This window comes from Meleagris gallopavo, chromosome 10 (assembly GCF_905368555.1).
Source record: "Meleagris gallopavo chromosome 10, MGAL_WU_HG_1.1, whole genome shotgun sequence".
NCBI lineage: Eukaryota > Metazoa > Chordata > Aves > Galliformes > Phasianidae > Meleagris > Meleagris gallopavo.
This window is the reverse complement of record NC_139413.1, coordinates 18,176,625-18,200,907: the sequence shown is the minus strand read 5'-3', so window position 1 is coordinate 18,200,907 and position 24,283 is coordinate 18,176,625. Positions and strand designations below refer to the sequence as shown.

Genomic DNA, 24,283 nt, shown 5'->3' with positions numbered 1-24,283 from the left:
CATTTTTAAATTTTCTTTTTAAATAGTGCTACGAGTAGTATAAATGAATGCAGTCTCTTAATGTAAGCAAATACAAGTTCTCCATCATCCTTATGACAAACTCTGTAATATTTTACAATTTCATTTTATATTTAGGCATATTTTTTTAGTAAGAGTTTTTTTAATAAAAATTCCCACTCAGTCCTGCACACTGATGGACGAAAGTGAACTCAGAAATTATCTGTAACTTCAACTTGAGTATTTGTTGGGACGCCAGGAACACTTTTATATTCCTGCCTTATTTGTCACAGAATTAGCCCCTCATCTGGCCTCCTTGTTGTCCTGTTGCTCCAGTGTGGAAATGTCCTACGCAAGACTGTTAGCACTGAGTGATTTGTTAGGTGCAGTGGATGCATCTAGCAATGTGCATATCTGCATCCCGTGCAGCATTCCCCGGGCTGTCCGCTACTGAGCCCCCTCTCTACTGGGAAGGGGTGATTGGGCAGAAGTGATGAAAAGTAAAGAGGCATCTGGCAGTTAACAGATGCAGGTTCTCAGTTGCCACAAGAGTTGTGCAGTTGCAGATGCAATGCCGTGGGCAGCAGCGCTCATCCTACCAAGTGATATTGTTGCCTGATGCTGTAGTGCGAAGAGGCAATGTGGCTCTTCCATTACCAGAGACCACTGTCAGCACGCAGGCACAGCAAGACAGCACCTGCTCTGGGCTGGCGTACGAGGGATGCTCTCCTGCATCTCTCCCTGTTCCGGTCGGGGGGTTCGGTCTTGAACCATAGAGGTAGGGCCTATTCTCAGCGTCTTCGAGGCCCGAATTGCCGAAGAGGGCTGGGAAAAGGCGACGCTGGGCTGGGGCAGGTGCTGCACGCCCGGTCGGCGGCACCACCGATATCGCCCTCTCCGGGACCGGCAGCGACGGGCGGAGAGGGAGGCCGGGAGGGAAGGCGGAGGCGGACGGGAGGCGGGCGGCGCCGGGCGGTCGCCGAGGGGAGGCGGTGGCTGCGGACCGGGCGGCGGCGGCCGGCGGGGGACCGCGCTGCGCCGCCGCGCCTCTCCCGGCGCGGCGGAACGGAGGTGAGAGGGGGGCGGCGGTGGCGGAGCGGCGGTGGCACTTGTGCCCGGCGTGGAGGGGCGCTCCGCCCCCGGCGGCACCGCACTCTTAAGGGCGCTGCTCGGTTGCGCTTCCCCGCGGCACCGCTGCCCTCCACGTGCTGGGCTTTCGGAGCCTCGCGGTGCCGGAGCTGCCGCGCTGGCAGCCCTGGGTGGGGGGAGGGGGGAGAACGGTGCTCGGTTCGGGTGCGTGCCGGCTGCGCTCCCCGTTGGCGGTCCTTAGCGCTTGTAGTACAGCTGGCGTGGGCTCAGCTGCTTTCATCGGGTCTGTTTCAGTAACCGAGCCACTTCACTCTTTGTGTTATGCGCTGTTAAAGTCTACTGGTTCTTTCTGCATGGGGAGTTTTTGCCATCAGGAATGTCCTCAGATGAGAGATAAAATGTAAAGTAACTCGCAGAATTGGCTACTCTATAAGTGATCGCTTCAAGTCCAAGTTCAGGGAGGGTACAAATTCTCTGGAGGCTTCACTGCCGGTTGCGTTAAAGCTTTAAAATATCGGCTTGTGAGAGGAGAATGACTTGGAAGATGTTGGGACATTGTTTTGAAAATAAGTGCTTAAAGTGAGGGAAGAAAAACAGTGTGATTATCATCTCAGAACATTCCCAATCCAGTATTTCGTTTTTGACTGCATTCAGGTTGGTGAATACTTTCATTCTAAGAGTATGTTACAAAAACATTTGTTTATATACGTAGTTGAACCGCAAGAATATACTTATTTCTCTAATCAGATGTATGTGTATATTACGTATATTATATATTATACTTGCAGAAAGTATCAAGGTACTGTAAAATATCTGTATTGAATAATGCATGCAGATAATTACTTTATCCTGTGGCTGCTGCTCTATAATATGATGCCATATCATAGCACTCAGAGAATAGGAAAATTAGATTTGTACCACAGACAAACATTATGGGATTTTTGCTTCAAATGTCTTTTGAACAGTAGTATGCTTTTTACACTGTGTATGTCTTACTATTATTATTTTAAAATTACAGATGCCTTCTGCTTGCAAAGCTGCTGAAATGTGTTGAGCACTGCCTCTCATCTCCTAACCATGAACAGTTCAAAATCACCAGGGCTGGCTGGATTTGGAATCTTAAAAAACACAACCTGCCACACGGAGAAGAAGATTTCTGTTTTCTTTTCAATAATTTTCATGACAGTGGGAATTTTGTCCAACAGTCTCGCAATAGCAATTCTCATGAAAGCGTATCAGAGATTTAGACAGAAGTCCAAAGCCTCTTTTTTGCTTCTTGCTAGTGGCTTGGTCATCACCGATCTCTTTGGCCACCTCATCAACGGAGCCATCGCAGTGTTTGTGTATGCATCGGACAAAGACTGGATTCGGTTTAACCAGTCCAACATTCTTTGCAGTGTTTTTGGCATCTGCATGGTTTTCTTTGGTTTGTGCCCACTTTTCCTGGGCAGTGTGATGGCTGTTGAACGTTGCATTGGAGTCACCAAGCCAATATTTCACTCCACAAAAATGACTTCTAAACATGTGAAAATGATGTTGACTATGGTATGTCTGTTTGCTGTTCTTATAGCTTTGCTGCCTATTCTTAGGTTTAGAGCCTACCAAATTCAAGCATCGAGGACCTGGTGCTTCTATAAAACAGAACATGTTGAGGACTGGGAAGACAGATTTTATCTCTTACTTTTTTCTTGCCTTGGGTTACTGGCCCTTGCTATTTCATTCTTGTGCAATGCTGTCACAGGAATTACCCTCTTAAGGGTCAAATTTAAAAGTCAACAAAGACAAGGCAGATCACATCATTTTGAAATGATCATTCAGCTCTTGGCTATAATGTGTGTTTCTTGCATTTGCTGGAGTCCATTCCTGGTAAGAGCCTAATGTGTTTGCCAATTTTTAATGCACGTCACTGTATAAAACTTATACTTTTAATCTCCAGGTTTAAAGGTGATTTAGCTCCAGTCATATTTCAATTTATTTATTTTACAGCATGTTGCCTGTGATGTATGTACATTTGCTTCTATATCAAAATTACTAATTATTCTTTACCTCTGGTTGTAAGTGAAGTACATTGAGCAAATAAGATGTGTAGGGAATGTGAATACCGGTGCTGTGAAGTAGACGGTGGTAGCAGAGGGGTAGTGGAATAATCTAAAACAAATATTGACCTCCAAAAATTCGCTGAAATCTTGGAGTGGCAATTCTATTTAGTCTGTACTGTGGTTCCTGTCAGTTTTTATTTATGCTAGCCTGTTCTTTGTTATTATTACAGTTTACTGCTACTTGCGAACTATGCTACAGAAGATAACAGTTAAGAACATAAAAATTCTCCATTCCATTAGCAGGGTATTAAGGGCTTTGCTTTAGAGTTATGTAAAAAAAAACAGCAGTTGGCAGTAGGTTAATGTAAAAATTTGGTTCAGACCTGATCAAGCTATGTTTGTAATCCAGACAGATCTCTAGCAAAGCTGCTCTGTGCACTCAGGGCTGTCTCAGCTGTGCGGGCTCCATGCTAGTAAGTGCTATGACTCTTCCAAAGCAGTCAGTTGTGCTCAGGGTACTGTGTGCTGTCAGTGAGTGGTGTCAATGGAAATGGGATTATGACATGGCAAAGAATTTGACGGGTCCTGTGTTATGATGGCTTTTTGAAGGTGCTTAAAGATGTAAACCCAACTGAAGCTGTTATAATTTTTTGCTAGGGTGAGAGAGGTTGTCACAATTAATATTTAAGCTCAATTTGTATCCTAGATACAATGTCTGATAGTTTTTCTCTGACGTGAACAAGGAGTGCATTTGGTTAGAGTTTACAAAAATAGAAATTTAAATCTGAGATCTGAATCAGATTCAGTCATATCTCATCTTCTCACTGGCTTTGGTATAGTGTGGAGGTACCTGAACTGCTTCTGAATAGGATTCCAACAGCTGCAGCAGCTAGGTACATCTGGCAGATAACAGCCAATTAACCCACTGTCACAGACGTGAGGGAGAGTGCAGGGATATGCCTGTGCCTTGCTGAAACGCACAAAAACTGTCACTTGTGTTCAACCGTGACAGAATTTCCCCTGCTTCTCTACTGATTTTTCTAGACTTGCTCTACAACGTAGTTGAAATTCATGTTAGCTTTTGTCAGTGTCCTGATTGCTGAATATGCTGCATAAATAAAGTCATCAGAGCAGTCCTGTAAGCTCATGTAGTGACCTTACTTCCAGTAACTTCCAACACTTAAAAAATTAATGTGGGACAAGACAAAGAATGGTTATCAAGAAGAGCAATGGAAAGGATGGCTTTAATTTTCATGGGTAAACAATATTTTATCCTTCTCTGACATTTATTTTCGTACAAAGTAACTTTCCTTAAAGGCTGCAGTTACTTTGCTTGTCAAAAGAGCTATGAGTATTTTTCATTTAAAGAGGTGTTTCATTTATCCAGCATTTGGAGGAACACTGCGTTGCAACTACTCTGTTTGCTCTTGGTAGCTTGGGTGATTTCTTAAACTTTTCAATTTTCATTTATAAAACCATTTTTTAAAATGCTGACAATCTTTAATAAAATCACAGAGCTGCTTTTCTTATAAGTATTGACCTTCGTCTAGGCTGTTTACAGTGTAGTTTACAGTGAATTATTATTCCAGCAGGGATTTTTTTTTCAGAGTCTTTTTAGAGCATGGTGGTCTCATCAGCTGGTGATATAAAAAGTGAATGGTTTCTTCCTTAAATTTGGTACTTGGTAGTTTTTGCGAATGGGTTGCATAGGAGGGTGGGGTTGCATAGGAGGGTGATACACAAGCAATTCTACTTTATTCATCATGTGCTGTATAAATTTCATGGTGCAAATCTCTCATACTTTCTGTGCATTGCGAGCTCTCAGTGTTTTGATCCTACATTGCTTGAACTGAGGCGCACCAAACTATCACCAAAGTCAGCCCATCAGTATGGAAAAGAGTTTTGCACTATGAGCAAATAAATGTGAGAAATGAGAAGTTTAAAAATTCTGTGTAAGATAGGATTTAGTTCTTGGAAGTAAGTTTCAAGGAAGCGAACAATCAATGTGTTAGGCAGAGAGTTTGGGAAGTGTAGCAAAACCTGATCCTTGGTGTAGACTGAGCTATCAGGATTGCAGAATATACATCAAAATTAATGATCTAAATTACCAACTTTCTCTTCACTTTGAAAGCATTCTGCTCAGAAATCACCAAGAGAATTGTAAGCACTGTGTTAATGTAGCAAGCTTCACTGAACAGCAGTGAAGCACGCAGATTGAGTGGAATAAAGTTTTGCTAAGAACGTACTGCTGAAGCGCTGCAACGAAGAGATCCAGAATTTATCAAGGTGTGTGATTTATGGTGAATTGCTGCTTCAAATCTGAAACCTCTCAGGGCTTTTAATTTGTGAAATTAATGGTTTAGATTCCATAGTTGAAGCAGCGTATACCTACAAAAGTTTATCTTGAAATAAATATATTCAGGCATCCATAAGTGAAATTATTTGACAAAATATCTAATTACATGTTTGTTTTGCATTCATTTGCTCGTTTAATTTTTTCTTAAGATGAAATCTAGAAGTCAGTGTCAGTCTTTGAAACTGAGAATTTTGCCCATGCCCTCTGACCTACGGGGTATATATGATAAAATGTTATTTGAGAGTGACTCACTCCTGTCTAAACCAAAGCAATTAGAAACGAAACAAACAATTTGAAGAGAAGGCAGAGGAAGGTGAGATATTTTATGCCACATGTGGTTTGCAAATATAGGGGTTGGGATTTATTCAAAGTGATTCACCATCTGACAGGGGTTTATTTTGTTTATTTTTCTTCTGTTTTCAATCTAGTCTAGTATTACATCAATTGTCATATATGCGTGGATAACAAAAGTCTATCCAATATTGTAGTCTGGTGCAGATTTACTTTTTGCTGCATTTTCATATATATATGTGTGTGTGTGTATATATATATATATATATATACATATGGAGTTATGTCACTGTCCTTTCTTAAAATTTCCTTTAAATGGCATTAGACCCATCACCCTTCACAGTGTCCAGTGTGGAAATGAGCTTGCAAAAAACAGGTGTGCATACAAAAAATACATAATATTATAATCTGTTACCACCCCTATTTTAAGACACCTGGAGATCTGAAGCGTTTTGAGAAACAGAGCCTGTGGTTTGGCTGGGACTGTTGGACAGGGACTTTCTTCTGATTTCTCTTGTGAAGCTCTCTTTTATCTTGTTTGCTTCTCAAAGATGGGCAACTTTCTCAAGTTCTCTGCAACTGTGTAGGAATCCTTCCATAAGAGAGTAAGGGGAAGAAGGAATTTATCATTTAAGGAATGTTATTCCTTAAATTTCTCTGTAATTCTTAATTATAGACAGCAAGGGTTATGTTGGCTGGGAGTTTACAACCTGCTTATTCCTTTGTGGGGAAACATTTATATTCTTTTGAGGAGCTGAAAGGGTGAGGAAACTGACACAAAAGAGCAAGTGAAATTCATGAGTTTTCCAATAATCTGTGTGGTCAGTGATTCACAGAGGCACATTTAGTCTTACAATCCAAATCGTTTTGTTTTGTGATGGGAAATTCCAGGAATATATGTTCTGAAGATAGTAACATCAACTTCTATGTGTAATAAGTCATCGTTTTTTATTCTTGCTTGTCTTAGGATATGTGAATTTTGTTGGATAAATTTGGTCCCGAGGGCTTGGATTCTCAAAGCAAATAGCTGAGCTGGAGCATTTGGTGACAAGCACTGCTGATGACATAAATTGTTTTATAAAGTTGGCCTGCTGTGAAACAGCTTGGCTTAGGAGCAATGTTCATTTGAGCAGATCCTGACTTCATACATCAGGTTCTCTGGGGCTCAAAGGATAGACACATTTTAAATTCTATTTTTGTGAAAGCAAAGTGAACTTCCTGTAACTATGGACAGGAGGAGTTTATTTCACAGAGAATTTGTCTACAGGAACAAATTATGATATGGAAAGTCTAATCCTTTTCATGTGTGAAACGTCTTAGCATGCAAAAAATGCTGTTACATTTAAATTATTCTTCTCAAGATCTTTTTTCCATAGTTATCCAAATCCTCTCATTCTGGTTTCACCCCTTTACTGCAGAAAATAGCCACTTCTGTTTTTCTTCTTCTTCTTCTTCTTTTTTTTTTTTTTGGAAAAATTGGAGTTGTTTATTTCATATAATTAAATCCACTCTTGTTCAGCTGCTATTTTTACTACCTAGGTTAATTTCTAGCAGTTGCTTCTCGTGTCATCCCTTCCCTTTCCAATTTGTTATTCTAATTGTGCCTGAACTCTAGCTTGTGTCCTCTGAATGCAAAGAGGCTCAATAGTTGCTTTTTGTGCATCTAAGGCTGCACTTAGCTTCAAGATTGTTGAATCAGTCCAACCAGAATTCCAGTCTTAGTGGTCCTCCTCCAGTGGAAACGCTGCTGGCGGAGGTGAGAAAGGGAAGTGCTGTGTTGAAGGAGTGGCTCTTGGTGCAATATCCTTACCCTGGCCTCTAACCCAGTTGTTCCACTGGATATTTCAGGTACTGAGGCAAGCTCACGGTTGGTATGTGATTAAGGAAGTTGGTGGATTGCAGGCTTTAGAGTAACTAAATTCTAGGCCATGTTGTTGCATATAATAGAAGGCACTTTTTTGTAGAAGGCAATCCTCTGTACATGTCGTTTTCATGGTTTTGTATGTGTACTCACATGTATACATGCACAACAACACTTAGCCAGGAGTTTATACCCACGTTGCACTTGGAGAGTCTTAACATATTCTTTTATAAGCTGTCTGATTTTCCTTTGTACTAATGTATGCTTATATTAGCAAGAGGGATCATTTATATGGGCTCATTGCTTTATTAGTGCTGTTTGTTTGCCTTCAAATTTTGTTGGCTACTAAAGAACTTAAATTACTTAAAAGTTCTCTTTTGCTCTCTGGCTGATGATTTTCATAGTTGGAAAAATGCAGCAGACATAAGTCTCAGGATTCTGGTCCACATCTCACCAGTGGGACCCTTGTACTTGAATGCAGGGCAGCCTCCTGGCTCTCCTGGGTGGCTCCTTGGCCACAGCCACTGCTAATGGGTGTTGCCAGTCAAAGCTGCAGCCTGCATGAGCTTGCTTGCTGCACAGGCACGGTGAATCTTAGAATCATGGAATTACTTAGGTCGGAAGGGATTTTAAAGACCTATTCCAATCTATGCCGTGGGCTGGGTGCTCCCCACAAGATCAGGCTGCCCAGTACCCCATCCAGCCTGGTCTTGGGCACCTCCAAGGATGGGGCACCCACAGCTGACACTCAAGGTTGCATTGCTGAAGTGTTGCTATGCCATTCCTAACATTCACTGTAGGCTGAAAGATACTGTGAAATAAATTGCAGACTTTAGAGATTAATGAGATTGGGAGGAAAAGAACACTGATTTTGGGTGAGTAATGCTCCAATGAGAAAGCCCATCTAAAATAATATTGAATTTCAAAGACACTCTTTTAGTGTTCAGAATCATTCTGTTCATGTTTTCACCTTTTGCAGTTTGTAGAGCTCTTAGTGTCTTTGCTTTTCTGAGAAATATGATTCATTTTTTAAAAATGTTTTTACTGTGGGCCAGGACTTAGTTTATCATAGACTACTTAGAAAGTCTCTATTAAATGTGGCTGTTTGTAATGCAAATGTAAATGTTTGCCTCCCTCTTACAGAAGTCAGGCAGTTGAGCAGTTCTCAACAGTAAAGAAGAAATGAACAGTAGTCATCATGTTGTCCTGCGGTAGGGATGGGAACCAGGAAAGAAAGAAGATCTGAGGCTGACAGGTTGTCCTTTTCCAGTAAAGACCGGAAGAAGCATAATTATAGTTTTTGTTATTGATGTTTACTTGTGCTGTTTAGAAAAACTTATGTAAAGCCTTTTTCTGAAAATGCAGTGCCATCAGGATGCAGTGACTTTGCTTTGGAGAGATTAAGCAGGGTAGGCAGAATTTCAACCATGTGAAAACATTGCATTTTCAAAATAATGTGCTACTTCACTTTTCTTTCAAAATTGCTTGCCACTTGATTTTTAAATTTGAATTTTAACTACAAAATTAAGCCATAATAGTCTATAAATTGAAACGATATTTAATTCCAGATAGATGTCTGTGGCTATCACAGAAAATTTTGATTTTTTTTTCAATTTTGAAGTTACCATTCATATTCTGAAAACCTAAACTAAGTTACTATCCCTAACCTCCTCTCCTTTGTTCAATTGGCACGCTGTGATAGATATAGAAAGATATAGAGGTGCTTTCCAATTTTGTTTGATAGGAGTGGACTCTCCCTGTTTCGTAGGTATGACACTTATTCAGGCCTTTTTTGCTTGAAAATATCGTGCAGTGCATAACCGTTTTTGGAAAATGTCATACACTGCATAACCATTTTTGGATTGTTATTTTAGGAAAGATCTTTTTTCTGTCTATCAGAAGCCTTTAAATGGTAAACTTCTAGTGGAAAATTCTCAGGGACAAATACATCCACATGGAGTAACTCCAGAAACTCACCAGGTTTTACAGTACAGACTTCTGTGTGCAATACACATTCATATATTTTGTAAGATAATCATTGTGTTATTATGGTGTTCATTCTTATTTATAAGCACTATGAAAAATACTACTTTTTAGCAGAAGTTACTTATCTCGGTAGTGCAGAATCTGTTAATGTCTGAGAGAATACTTTGGTTCCACCTCTGGCAAATAGTCTGTTTAACATAGAGCAATTCTAATTCAGTTCTTTTCATTCTTGTTTCATCTGCTTTTAAGACTTAAATTTTACATTTAAATAATCAGGAATTGAGGAATTACAGCTGTTTACTTGGGTTATAAACTCCTGCAGGAAGGAGAGGTTCTGCTTATTGTGTGCGTGTACAGTGTGGAGCAGAACAGGAGCACATCACCATACTGGGATCTGTGAATGCTGCTCTTAGAAACCATAACGATCAGGTAGCAGAACATTGCCAAAATGACATTACACAACAGTTATGGTGAAGTTCTGGTAAATGCAGTTTATTTTTTCAGATTCATTCTCGTATTGGATGAGATTAAATAGCTGAAGAGAACCTGAGATGTGCTGTAGGCAGTACACCACCTCTTGCTGAAAAGATACTTCTTATCTACTACAGACAGAGCATGAGAGAGGTGGAGAGTAAGATTTTTCTTAGGAGCTCCTTTTAATGAGCTGTGTGAAGACCTGTGTGTGTCAAACTGCAGGTTTCAGCATTGGAACTGTTTCTGCATGATTGCCTATAGGAGGCTGAATAATGCCTCAATACTAAACTCCCAGAAACCAAGAATTACTTTCTCATTGGAGAATAAGAAGTTAATGTCTGATCTTCCGCTTGCCATCTCAGACCTGTGTGCTGCCAGCACTCCCATCTACCTGACTGCATGAAATGGAATGGAATGAAAACAGTCCATACAAATGATAGCAATTTGTTGTACGTTTTACAGTGTGTTAGTGTATTAGAAACAAAAGTGAATCTATGCAATAGTCACTTATGTTTACCAGGAGTGTGGGTTTGCAGAAGCACTAAGAAATAGATCACTGTTAAGTGGAGATTTGATTTTTAGTTTCTTCTCCACCTAAAAGGTCATCCAACTGCATAACAGTCCCTTCTAATTTATTTGCCAACCTTAGAAATAAAAATATTTTAAATTAAATATTCTAATTTTGTAAATGTAATTTAAATTCATTAGCTGTGATAGTTCAGTTCATAGCTTCTGAGTGCACTTCTCCCAAGTGATATATAGAATAAGTTACTTTAGTAAGGGAATGCTTCACACCTTCCTTTTCCTCCAGCCAGATCTGTAAATACAGCAAATCAGATAGCATGAAGTCATGAAGTAACTAGTATTTCAGTCCATATTTTAAAATGTTCTCATTTTTCTTTACTATATAATTGTATGCACGGTGAACATAAACACACATAAAATATAACTACAGATTAACTTTTTTTTTCCTATGCTCATGTAATCAGCGCTATAGTTTCTCAGAACATTAAATAGGAGATCTGACTCCTTTGATAGATAATAGGTTCATTACTTTTTTTTATACCTGTCATTACTTGAGGCCTTGTGGGCATGTTGCACATCAAAGCCATCTGCATTCTAGAGGAGGTGAAGAGGCTACTATGTGTCATGACATACTCAGGGTGGAATTCTTCTCCCTTTTTTTCCTGCTTCTACTGTGCATGGGTATCTGTCATTTCAGCTGTATCTGCCTTGAAAGCCTGCAGAAGCCTCATATATGTGCCATTCCTCTGAAGTTAAGTAGTGATTACTGCAAGAAATCCTTGGAGAATTCAGCCTAGACTTATCAAATCTGAGAGAATGACAAACGTGACAACCAGCAATTCCTGCAGCCTTTACAAGATCACATTTTTCTGCTCTTAAAGAAGCGAGAGGTTTGCCTCTGGTTGGTAGTAGGTGCTGAATCTATATTGCATCTTTCCTCATGTGTAAATCCAGTGGAGGATAACTTTAGTAATGAAGAGGCATGAATGTGATGGTAATTGGAAAGGCAGTCTACTTCTAAGGCATTCATTTGATCTCTTGCATAACAGTAAATTCTGAGTTCATTGTATAGTTATGGACCTTTGCAGGTCCTTTCTCCTCTTCCAGATTGTCTGTATATAGTCTCTTTTTTCTCCATTCTCACAGTTGTTTCCCTCCTGCCAGTATTGTGTGTTTCTTGTGATTCTTTATTTGGGCATTTGTATTAGTCAGTAAAGTTATATTGCTTCTGTGTAAATCAGTGAGAGTATTTATTTAATCAATTAAAGATGTGATTATTTTCCAAGTGACTGTGAAAGTGTGAAAACAAATCCAATACAAAAGAAGTGATATACTAATGAAGGTTTTCCCAGCTGTCTCTCTTGGAAGAGGGGATGGATCTTGAATATGTATAGCTCATACATCTTTAAACACTTATTTTGCTATATTGTGTTTCGCAGGATGGTCCTTATAAATACTCCATTGTTTTCTGGTCCTGAGAGATCTCACAGTTCTTAAAGTTTCAGCATTGTTGAGTAAAAAATATTTCCATACTATCTGTAAAATTAATTTTCCATGCAAAAGATTTTTGCTATATGCCTTGTTAGGCAGCAACACAGTCTATGCATTTTCAGTATGAGTTGAGTCATCTACTGTTTTCAATGCTACACTCTTCTCTATCCATATCCATTGTTCTTTCAGTTCAAGTAAGTTAATTAATTAAGCTGCTGGAGTAATTATATTGTCAGCTAGCTGAACAAAAGTATGTGTAATTTTGAGGGAGAGAAGAGAAGGGAAAAAAGACCATCAGTCTAATATTGAAAAATCTAGATTCTTTTGAAGAAACAAAGAGAAACGACCAAATGTTTTGTTCAAGCCCAAGCTGAATACAGGTTATTGTAGGTTCTCTTCAAGTAGAAAGCTGACAGAAAATAAAATCTCTGGTTTTAGTTTTAGCTAACGTTTGCTAGTATGTGCACACCAAAACCATTGCATTTCTGCCTTACAGAGAGCATGATAATGCCAGAGGCAGTTAAGATCTAAATGGTGAGTATAATGTTATGGCACTCTACGTTTTTTTCAGTAATTTTGATAAATTCTTGCATACATAAAAATGTCATTTCAAATGATGCTTCTAAATGTTTGTTCAGAAAGTATATTACCATGCATAAATATTTTGCCTGGAGCTGTAAAAACACAGATGGTGAAAATATCCCCCTGGCTCTAGTGGCACAGTAATAGAGTGCAATAGACTGTAAGTCCTCTGCAGACCTGAGCCTACTTGAGGAGAGCAGAAAGCCAAGAAGAACTACTACTCAGTGAGGAGTAGTTATCAGGCAAGATCAAGTGGTGTCTGTATGCTGCCAGGCTGTGGTCCTTTGGTGTTTAGTTGCGGTGAGGTCTGACTTACCAATTTTCAAGGGCGGTTTTGGTCTTGCCAGAAGGAGATACTTACATTCATGAGGCAGTGTCACTGACTTTTGAAGAATTACCTGATCACCTTGAGAAAGAAAGATTTGAAATTATGTTCACAGGCTTCATACAAAATGTTGCATTATGTTTTGCAGAATGAGAGAATTGTAGGGGTTGGAAGGGATGTCTGAAGATAATCTAATCCAGCTCCCACTGCTAAAGCAGTTTCTGAGTTCTGAGTGTATTTTCCTTTACAATACCTAAAAGCTTACATAGCTCTGTATTAGCGATGGTAAATTTATGGAGCACACGGAGGCTAAATAAGCAGACACAGATGGTTTTGCCTCTTCAGCTACCTCCGGTCCAAATCTTTTCAGGTTCTATCTCCTCATTGTGTCCTGTCTTTCCCACAGAGGATTGTGACTATGGCATGGAAGATGTCTTGGACTGCATTTAATGGAATACTAAATAAATAGGAATGGTTAAGGATGTATAACATGTCAGGTAGTTGTCACCTTTCTTGATTTATGTGTGATAGATTGGAACTTGATTTCAAGAAGCAGACACAGATTTTCCCTGAGCTGAATAGTGAGCCAGTGGATCCATTATTAATTTAAAATGACATTATATATTTTTTTTTACAGAATATATAGCAGAAAAAGAGAATCCCTTATTTTACTTCTGCTTGTGAAGAGCTGATTCTGCAAAACTTTACACATGGAGGCAAAAATAAAATAAAGCATACTCAGCTTTGTTGCAACAAATACTGAGTTGATATACTACAGTATTTCTGTGTATGGGGCTGCTGAATCACGGCCTGAACCTTTGATTGATCACCTGAGGCAAGCAATGAGTCAGCCATGGGAGCACAGGTGAAGGCAATTCACCTGTGCTGCAGGAAGGGGTGGAGCCTGGCTCCACCTCTCCTAGACCCATTTAAGAGCTGACTGCCAGTGGAGAAGGCTCTCTCTGGAGATCCGCTCCATCAGGAGTTCATCTCGCGAGCCCAGGACAGGGTGAGTGACTTTCTCTCATTTCTCCCATATAAATTATATTAACCAAGCTCCTGGATATATATAATTTTTATATATATATATGTGTGTGTGTGTGTATACACACACACACACACACCCCATCTGTATATCCATTGATTATACATTATGAAACTATGTATGCAATCTGCTCTCAATGTTTCTTCCTGTTTTTAAGTGATGCAAAATTGTACATCAAATGTACATGGAATTTTGATTTCCTACTCTTCCTCTCCTTTGCATTTATTTTCTTAGTTTGTCTTTCGAGAATATTATAGAGAATATTATAAATTATTGTCTTCTAATCAGATCTTATCTACAGCAAACTGCAACTTGTTTGAAGTGTACTTGAACAATGGAAGTTTCAAAAACTTCCAGAAGTTTAAAAAAAAAAAATATATTATATATATATATTATATATATATATTTTTCTGTATCCATAGAGAGCAACACAGTTCATGGAATGCTACTCTGTGTCCCATGTGGTTTAGAAGGAGAGGATTTGCATGTTGGATTTAACATGGGCATCCATGACAGTGACAAAATATAACAACTCTGCAAATACTGAAAAAAACAAACAAACAAACATGGACTTACCTTGATGGAAACTCTCATAAATTCTTTCAATGGAATCCTAAGAAGAAGTTTAGGAAGGTCTGTAAGGCTTCTACAAAGAAATGGAGACCAAAGGTTGACCTGCAGTGGAAGAGAATTTCTGATATTTGTTTACAAACAACAGAATTTGCCTGTCTGCTTTTTCCATACCAATCTTTTGGTGATGAGCTTTTATCTGGTTTCTTGAAGGATAAGAATAGAACCTGTTTTTAGAGTTTACAAGCTGAAATGCATCGAAGTAATACTAAAGTTTGCCTTATTTCTTAACTAGCTTTAGAATCTGCTTCTTGTTTTGATTTGAATGTCCTTTAGGCTTAACAGGAATGTAACTGATCAGCAGTGCCATTTAGCTTGTTAGTTATTCACATCTAATTGAGATCCAATTGGAAGGGAAATTAAAGACATGCTGTTTATATTTGGAGAGTGGTGTGAAGCTCTGGAGCTAGCTGCTTTTTTTTTTTTTCCATTTTCTTGTACTGAGCTCTGTACCTAACGGAAATGACAATTCTCTAATGCTAAGTGAAAGATGCAGTTGCAGAAGTCAACAATTTCAAAATGTTTTTAAAACTTTTTCATGTGACATTCTGGATTTTGAAAAGTAAGCTTTATTTGTAGTGAAACCTAAAATTGGAAAAAAAATAATGGAGAAGTTTAATGCATTGTGTTAAGTTTGTGCTTGACACAAGTTTGGACTTGTCTGTATTTATTTTGGGGTACAGGGAGCTCTTGGGTTGTAATTCAAACCAGCACATGAGTCAGAGAAACTTTGTTTAAAAAGTCAGTGTTTTTAACTAAAGCTTTTAGAGTTATTTTCCGAAAGAACATTTGAGTTGTACTGGTTATATCAAGTAATACTTCCATTTTTTCATAAGTCAGGGAGACATATTACAGCTGTATCCATATAAGCATTGTGTAACTCAGCAAAATACTTTTGGATTTTCACACTACTAAATATGTTAGAAAATGTCATGAGTTACATTTCTTATTTACCAGCTGGGGATTAATTTTTTGAGTCATGCTGCTGAATTTGCATGGCTGTGAAAATCAGTTGTATAGATCAAAGGCAACCAGATAGGATACAATCATAGAATCATCAAGGTTGGAAGAGACCTACAAGATCATCCCGTCCAATCATGTTGCATTTCCCTCTTCCTTCCTGGCTACAGGCAACAGAATTTCTTAATCATATTAATCTGATAGTCCTGCAGGAAAGGAAAAAAACACATTGTTCTTTAAATTGCTTTCTCAGCTTGGACCTGATTATTGAGCAGTATTAGCCAAACAAGAAGAAAATTGACACTTCTGTGCCTACAGAGAAGGTCTTGCTCCCATAAGTAAGCATTGTAGCAATCTCTGGTTCCAGTTCCTGAGCTGGAGACTTCTGCCAATTGTGACATGACTTTCTTATACCTATGGAGCAAAAACAGACTGAGGTTTTAATTCAACCGAAAACTTTAAGGAATGGTAGTGCATGAGGCCTTCTAACTGTTCATGATTTCAAAATGATTTGAGTTAAAATTTAAATAAGGATGAATATTCAAGTGTGATAGTAATAATTTATAATGAACTTTGTCTATGTTCGTCTCTTTGTCCTCTGTTGGTGTGCTATTGATTTCATATTCCTGAAGCCTTCTTACATGTTGTCTTATGTACAAAAGAGTTCCCTGAACAGTGCAGACTGTTTAGAGGAGTGGATTTATTTCAATTCATACCCAGAGATGAGATGATGGAGGCGTCACTGTTGCTATTCTGCCACATGTGTTTTAGGGTAAAAATACTTAGGATTATCTCGTGCTTGGAGCTGGACTGAGATTCTTACTCCAGGCCTATATAGAATTCTCAGCCTCACACATCTTCAAAAAGTTGGTATATTGCTTTATGATGGCTTTAGTTAATCCCCCCCCAAATAGTTTCTTATATAGTTTCTTATTTTTGAATAACACTCCTAAATAATTTAAGAAAATTCTTATTTTATGAAACAAAATCTGTAGATAACATTTTATCTCAATACTTCCAATACTAGGATTCACAGCTGACTTGCTTAAGCATTTGGCTGCATGCACAAGCTGTACCTTCTATTTGCTACTTGTACTCAAATACATTATTCTATGTACATCCAGTGCTCATAAGACATAACTTAAATGTCCCAGATGAAGCTTATCCAAATATCAAAATCCATAAAATTATGTATTTCCTGATTGTTAGATAGTGTTTTAAGGACAGCCATTATCCAGACAGTTACTTAGTGTTTAGGCAGCAAGTTGAACAAATGAGTTTATTCACTTAGAAGTTATTAATACTAAATAGAAAGGAATCTCAAGTTTGCTAGACATGTAAGAAAATGATATTTTTTCAAAATGCAGATGCAGCTACTCTTCTTAAGTGACCACCTCTACTGCCTTTTATTCTGGGCATAGAATTCATTTGGATTTGGAATTTATTATCTTTGCAGAATAAGAGAGAAGAACAAATGGAATTTTGAAGTACTCACAGAAACATCAAGAAGCAAATTAGGAAGCTGTATATCTGTATTAAGCCAAACATACTATATATCAGATAAGAATGTTAGTCTGAACTATGTTGTGTTGTCCTTTGCTGCCAGTTCTACTTACACGAATAAGGAGTACTCCATCTGAATTTGGCTTGTACTGAACCTCTAATAAATAAAATGTTGGACTGTCTTGAGAAAACGTCCAGTGCAAAAGTCAAAGGACTTGTCTAAGTTTGGGTGGGCTGCTGATGTCAGAGAGGAATGCACCCAACAGTTGTGGGGTGAAAGGCAGATTCGGTAAACTGACTTGTAGTTATTTGTGTTGGCATGGTGCTCAGACATTCCTCCCCCTCCGCTCACTGGCTCCCAGCTGTGCTTCTGCCAATCTTACCAGCTTCCCTAGGAATGTTCCTGTGGGCTCTCCTGTCTGCTCCCACAGTTGTCCATGCAGAAACTCTTAACCAAATGCCTAACCAAAGTAGTACAGTCTCCTTTTATGCATTCACTCTGTTTTGGATGGAAATTTATCCCCAGGTGTGCTGACCTGCAATGCAGACCAGGCTAGCAATACTAAGAATTATCTTGAAGTAAAATGGGTTTGCTAGAACCTTGACCAGTAGATTTTTTTCTCTTCATTCATTTTTTTTTTTAGGTTTTTTGTTTGTTTGTTTACAGTGTATCTTTGTGAAAATAGGACTCTTCACTTGTATAGACTGGCCCTACCTCTTATCACTCAGTAAATCAGTGTACTCATAGCATCACTTGCAAAATATCTCGTTTCTTAGTTACTTAACTGTATCACTTTAAATGCTTTGGAACTGAAAGCTGTATAGTGTTTCATCCTACTACCAAAAAAGTCTTCATGTGCTTTTAACATTAATAATAGAGAGAGATAATTTACTATCCTCTGTCACATTCCTGGCTTTACACAGTCGGGCTTTCTTTACACAGGAACTCAGGTTACAAAACTTCAGTGGCGGAAAGCCTACAGAGGTCTCTGCAGGGCAGGAACTCCAACACTGTATGTTTCAGCTGGGCTGGTGATTCAGTGCTTAAGCTGCAGCCCTGCAAGGCTGGAGGCCAGCCACATCTTATAGAGCTGTGTTGGGCTTGTCTGCCCATTGAGTGTCCTCTGCCAGAAGTAATCCTCCTGTGCTGGACTGAGAAACTAAATGGTAGTGGGTTGCTGTCCATGTGCAGCATTTCCTTTGTCCTTGCAGGTGAAGAAGACCTTCAGCAGCTGTGCTGGCAAGAGGAAGAATATTGGTGGCCTATGTCACTATGGCTTAAATTTTCCTAGAAACTTAACCTCTAATTTATCTTATATTTCTAGGGTAAATAAATAATATTCTGTTGCATTCGTTGTGATGAAATCAATGTGCTGTGTTCTTTATGCAGACTTTCACTCTGAAGGTATGAAAAAGTAAATAATCTTTGTAAAAGTGTTTTCATCTAATGATGTCCTCTATCCTTTAAAAAATGCAACTCTGGAATAGTCTTGTCATGCCTTGTTGGCTTAGGTTCTGGTTAATTTTTTACTCCTTGCTCAAATCAATTTCTGTTTTTGGAGGCTCTGTCTGGTCGCCATCATCCATTAAAGTTTCAGCAGTAGTTCAGCAGGAACGTGTATTCATCCTATGTAAGACATGAGAGAATTTATAGAACAATAACTGTTACGTGCACGAATGTATTAACTTCACAATGGAGATACACTGATGCTTTGAAGATGTAATGCTTAATGATACTGTTGAAAATTTCACTCGTTTACATGCTCACTTGCTGTATTTTTTGATGCATAATTTTAAAATGTTCAATTTTCAGGTGTCAATGGCCAGAATTGGGATAAACGCAAGTCATTCAAAGGAGAACTGTGAAACAATACTTTTTGCTCTCAGAATGGCAACATGGAATCAGATTTTAGATCCCTGGGTGTATATTCTTCTCCGGAAAGCCGTACTTAAAAACCTGTACAAGATCACAAGGGGATGTTGTGGCGTGCACATCATAAACTTACACATGTGGGAACTCAGCTCCATCAAGAATTCTTTAAAGGTTGCAGCAATATCTGAGTCACCAGTAAGTTCCAAACAAATAAATCTACAGCCGCTCAGCTCGACAGGGCAATAAAATCAGACACAGTGTATGAAGAGATGATGGAAGCAATGCTCATAGACAGGCAATACTTTACAATGAATTCTAAGGCTCAGTGGCTTGGCATTTGTTTTAAATTATGAATGATTTTCTCCTGTACTTATCGGTTTGATATTGCTACTCCAGAAGATGCATTTGAATGTTTTAATTCACTTTAGTGTATATCTCTGCCAAAACTGGCTGTAGAATGATAAATCTTTGTAGATTTTCCTAGATACTAAAGAGAAACAGGGTTCCAAATCCTTTACCTTAGCAGGATTCTTAAAACAAACAAACAAACATACAGGTGAGAAAATTATCTCTAAGTTTTTTTTTAAAAGGGGTAGCTGCATCTATCAGTGATACTCCCAAAGCCTTTGCAAAGTCATTGCTTCCTAGGATAAAATCCGCCATCCTTTCCCTAAGGGTATTCTTTGCTTGTAGGAATTCATTTTCCCATTGGATGTATAGAACATGTTTTGTTTTGTGGCTAGCTTACAAAACAGTCTAGTTTGTTTGGTTCATTGACTTGAACTCTCAGTTAATTACTTCATTAATTTTTGGGAGAGCTGCAAACTTCAGCAGCATATGCGTCCCTTGCAATCCCTGATAAAATAGTAGGTTCCCTGTGGGAACACAGTTAGAAGCAGATGAGCTCAGCTTGCTTACAGTTACATTTTAGACCTATTGGTGAGTTGTTAGTCTTTTCAGTAAATTTTATTGAAATTAACAGACAAAGCTATGGTTAGTCTGTATAAAGAGTATGGCTTATTTGATTTTATTTTTATCTCCACACTGGAGAAAATTCCTTGAAGGGTTTCCCAAGTTAATAAACAGAAACACTCATAAGGTACCTGTGTTCAATTTGTAAAAGGTCGCACAGGTCTCACGTGTAACAGTTGTGTACGGAACTGCACTGTGTGTGTGGTTTTTATTTGTGAAAACAAACTGCATACTTGATGTTTGCAGCATCCATGTCTGAAGCGCTGAGTACATGCAGAATATCTGAAGGTGTCTGAAAATTTCAAGGACTTTATATTTCTATTGCTGCTAAAAGAAGCATTGGCTTTTATGAATGTACTTTGTTTAGAAGCAAAAATGAGAGTATCAGACTTTGTAACAGAAGGATTATTTTAAGATATAACTATTTTATTTTTCTGTTTAACTTCAAATAATGAGTGAAATGTTAGTACATTTGGACTAAATAGTTAAAAATTGATTCACTGGGAAGGCAGTCTGAGAAACCAAAACTTTTTACAAAGTACCAATTCGTGTTATTTGTGAGAACAGTTTGAGTTGGAAAATAAAAAAAACTCAAGTTTAAATATTTCAATTTTTTGTTTTAAAATGGCTAGAAAATTAATGAGTTAAATAAGCTTATAATGAAATGAAATGCTTTCATTTACCCTAAGGATTTTTTCTGCAATTTTGCCAATCACAGAAACTACAAAATGTGTACATATTTGATGCTGGTATAAGCTCAGCACTGTAACTTCTTTTGAGTTCCACAGAAATCTGGGAGCGTTCAGTCAGTACTCAATTTGGCCTTTCCATTGTGTAGAATGTGATGCCAGTATATCTGTTGACATAACTTATTTGTTGTTGTTTTAGCAGCTACAGAAAAATGTTGGTCTGTAAATTGTTGAGGTGTTTGATCAGTGAATGAAGCTCATCAATGTTTCATTTTGTTATGTGAGTAAATGTAGCTTGTGTAGTTCATACTGGTCGACTTGTAAACAGGAAAAGTTTATATGTATATGTGATCTCTAATATTTTGTGAACTATTGCAACTATTGTAAATGGCAGAGCTTCATTAAAGTTATCAAACCGTGTCTTGAGAGTTATGATATTCTTATACAACAGAAGGGTACCTAAGTTGCTAAAGTAAGCCTTATTACAACCCCCCGAATTCAAACTGACCAGTGCCATTCAGAACCATGACAGCAGTGTGAAGGTAGTAAGGAGGACAGTGAGGATACAAATAATAGGTCTGAATGTTCAGAGCCCTATGTAATCAGTGGCCTAAGGCAGACAAGGTCAAGTTCTGATGATCCATGCTTAGAAAATGCAAGTAGAAGTGTTTGTATTCAGATAGCTGCCAACATGTTACACAGATACTGATTAGTTTCACGTGCACTGCAAGTCCTGAAAACAATACATTCGTTTTGCTATTACTATTTTGTCTTGTCCATTGGCAACTCAGGATGCAGCCACCCATGAGTCTGTTACCTCTGAAAGTGATTTGATTACCATTGTGTTTGGTCTCATAGGAGATGTGCTGTGTTGTATGACTTGCAAATTATATGTTTTATAGAATATAAGATTATAGGAAAAAAACAACAACAACAAAAACCAGGACACCTTCCCAGTGTGATCCAAACATGCTCAGGCAGGAAGAACAGGGCAGGCTGCCTTGTGCTATGCCACTGAGCTCTGCAGGGGCTGGCTGCCTGCTCGCTGCTGGGCAGCAATTAGTGCCTCCAGAGCAGGCAGGGGCAGTCTGGTGAGTTGAAAGTGAATCTCGTTTCTGATTAATGACTGAGGAAATCTTCAGGGTGGGAGAATGGGAGAATATTATAATCTAATAGGGAGCTTAAGAAAGGACAAGCTGTATAATAAAGCAAGTTATCCTAAAACAAGGTCCCAGCCTAGTCTGAAACTGCCTGCTGAAGCAAAGAAGACCTCAGTAACAAGTTGTGCATTACTGGGATTAGGCAATGACCTGTGGTTTGTTACCTCTATACAAAGAAAGAAAACAAGGTTCAACATTCCTTTGAAACTCTGATTCTTGAGACAAAGGGTCTGTCTTTCTATTACTTGTGTGGGGTTTTTTCTGTTTTTTTTTTTGTTTGTTTGGTTTTTTTTTTGTTTTTTAGGTATTTGTAGATTAAAAAATATATATTTTCTTTACTTTAGTCTGACTCGTTAGGAATGAGTTAATTTTAATACTTGCTAAGAACTCCTAAATGCTGTCAATGTATTGCTTTTATAAAGATGGAGGAAGGAGGGGCTATTTTATAAGTAGTTGCATCCTGTTTTCTTGAGATAACTGTGAACCCACCACTTTGTGATATGGATTGACTACAAGGAATAAAGGTAAGTATGAGTTCCAATACCCATTGTCCAAAAGATGATTTCAGTTTGATTTTAGTTTCTCACTACTCTAGACAGTTATCTGATAATAAGTCACATTAATCCCCCTTATGCTGAGAGTTTTGGCCATGACAGTAGTTGGTGCACTATTTCTGTGTCCTTATATGAGCTTGTTAGATTTTTTCACCATATTTTATTCACCCCGGCTTTTTGAGGAGCAAGAGAGATAGAACAGCAATGTTAGAGCAGAGCCATCTAGCACCACACTTCCTTGGTAAGTAGTAACCTGTATTTTTTATCACATTTTGTCTCTTTAATAGTGTCTACTGAATTGAAAAGATTTCTGATCTGATCCCATTGTGCTCCATTTTTATATAGAGCATAAGCATACATTCATGGCCCACACTTTTGTATTTAGGTAATTCAAATGCTATGGATGAATACAAACTGTTACCAGCAGGATTCCCTTTCTGAGATCTGAGCTACTGAGCTCATAGCCTGAAATGTTTTTAGAGCTGATTTCTATTTAGTAGGAATAGGTGGTGCAGTTAAAGAATATACCTGTATATGCCTGATGAAAACCCAGGGACCTGAATTATAGAGCCTGAATATTTTGCAAAACTTAAAACATCAGGTCTTTCTCAGTACAATCCGTTCATAAGAAATGAGAAAACAAACAAGCATTAAAAACACACAAATACCAAGCATCTAGTCAATTACAATTGCTTTGCAAGCACGTCAGAATAAATCTGACCTTCCTGTGGGGAGGAAGACTCCTGGTCGACGTTTCACCAAATCCAGATGATGAGACTTTGAGAATGTGTCTATGTACCTTGCTTCTTCCTTTTTTTCCAATGTCTACTGTAAACAGTGTGATCTCTGAAGTGATGGAACAATGGTTAAATACGAAAAGTATAACTTTAGATGCTTTTTTTTTTTTTAAAGTGTAAGTAGTTATGGTAAGTTATAGAGTTACAGATATAATCAGGGTTTTCCTTCTTAGTAAAACTGCAATGGAGTCTTTTTTTTTTTTTTTTTTTAAGAAAAATGTCTTGTGATCTCAAGAACATAAACATGTATCTGTCTAGCTGTTTAATTTCAGCACCATGGTTGCAAAATAAATACTAGCTACAGAAGTTTGCAAAGATAATTCCATTTCTTTCTTTCTTTCTTTCTTTTTTTCTAATCTACTGCCAGTAGTAGTTTGACAAGTTAAAATACTTGAGGCTAAAATTTGTTATCAGAAAAGCATCCCTACCAAATAGCTATAATTCCCAGCAAATGTTTGTGGTTTTACTTTTTTCTGAAACCAGCATGAATACTTTAAGTTCCATTATCATTAGCTATAAATTAATATAATTGTAATCTGAAAAAAAATCCTTGCATTACATGTTGCAGTAGTATTTTTCCTTCAGATGCACTGACGATAGCTGTGTAGAAGTGACGGCTCCAACAGGAAAACTATCATGCCAAAACTGCCAGTATTCTATAGTGAATTTTTTGCAAAATCACCTATACAAGTGATAAAGTCTAAATTCCATATTAAGGTTCATTTTTTTTTCTTTTTTTATAATACCTAGCACTAATGACTTGTAATTTTTAAGGTGCCTTAATTTTCAACCATTGAGTTCCCCAAGTACCTGAACTTGTAAACAGTCATGTTTACAATGAGGAGAATATGAGAAAAGCAGAACTTTAATCCATGATCTAAACTGATTCAACACCCACTTCCTAAAAACACCTACAATCCAATATCTGTGTTGAAGATGTTCTGATCTGCCAAAACCAGTGTGACTGAGCCCAGAGCAAGGAAGGAATATGGCTCTGCAGTGCATGGCTGGAGTGCTCACCCCTCCATAGAAAATTGTGCAGCCCTAGGGTCCATTTGTTACGTTACTCATGTCAACCAAATCC

At 38.2% G+C, this 24,283-nt stretch overlaps 1 protein-coding gene across 4 annotated transcripts; it reads left to right on the top strand.

Moving 5' to 3' along the window:
• The first annotated feature begins 659 nt into the window (after positions 1-659).
• On the top strand, positions 660-21,108 carry PTGFR (prostaglandin F receptor). Of its 4 annotated transcripts, none has more exons than XM_085231642.1 (3): positions 660-775; positions 2,105-2,952; positions 18,968-21,108. In XM_085231642.1, exons 2-3 carry the CDS (start codon positions 2,164-2,166, stop codon positions 19,271-19,273), a joined length of 1,095 nt encoding a protein of 364 aa, XP_085087768.1. In that variant the 5' UTR covers positions 660-775; positions 2,105-2,163; the 3' UTR covers positions 19,274-21,108. The 4 variants fall into 4 exon arrangements, with proteins under 4 accessions (XP_085087768.1, XP_085087770.1, XP_085087767.1 ...); XM_085231644.1 differs by lacking the exon at positions 660-775 and adding an exon at positions 865-1,068 and having other exon boundaries at positions 2,105-2,631; XM_085231641.1 differs by lacking the exon at positions 660-775 and adding an exon at positions 865-1,068.
• Positions 21,109-24,283: the final 3,175 nt, after the last annotated feature.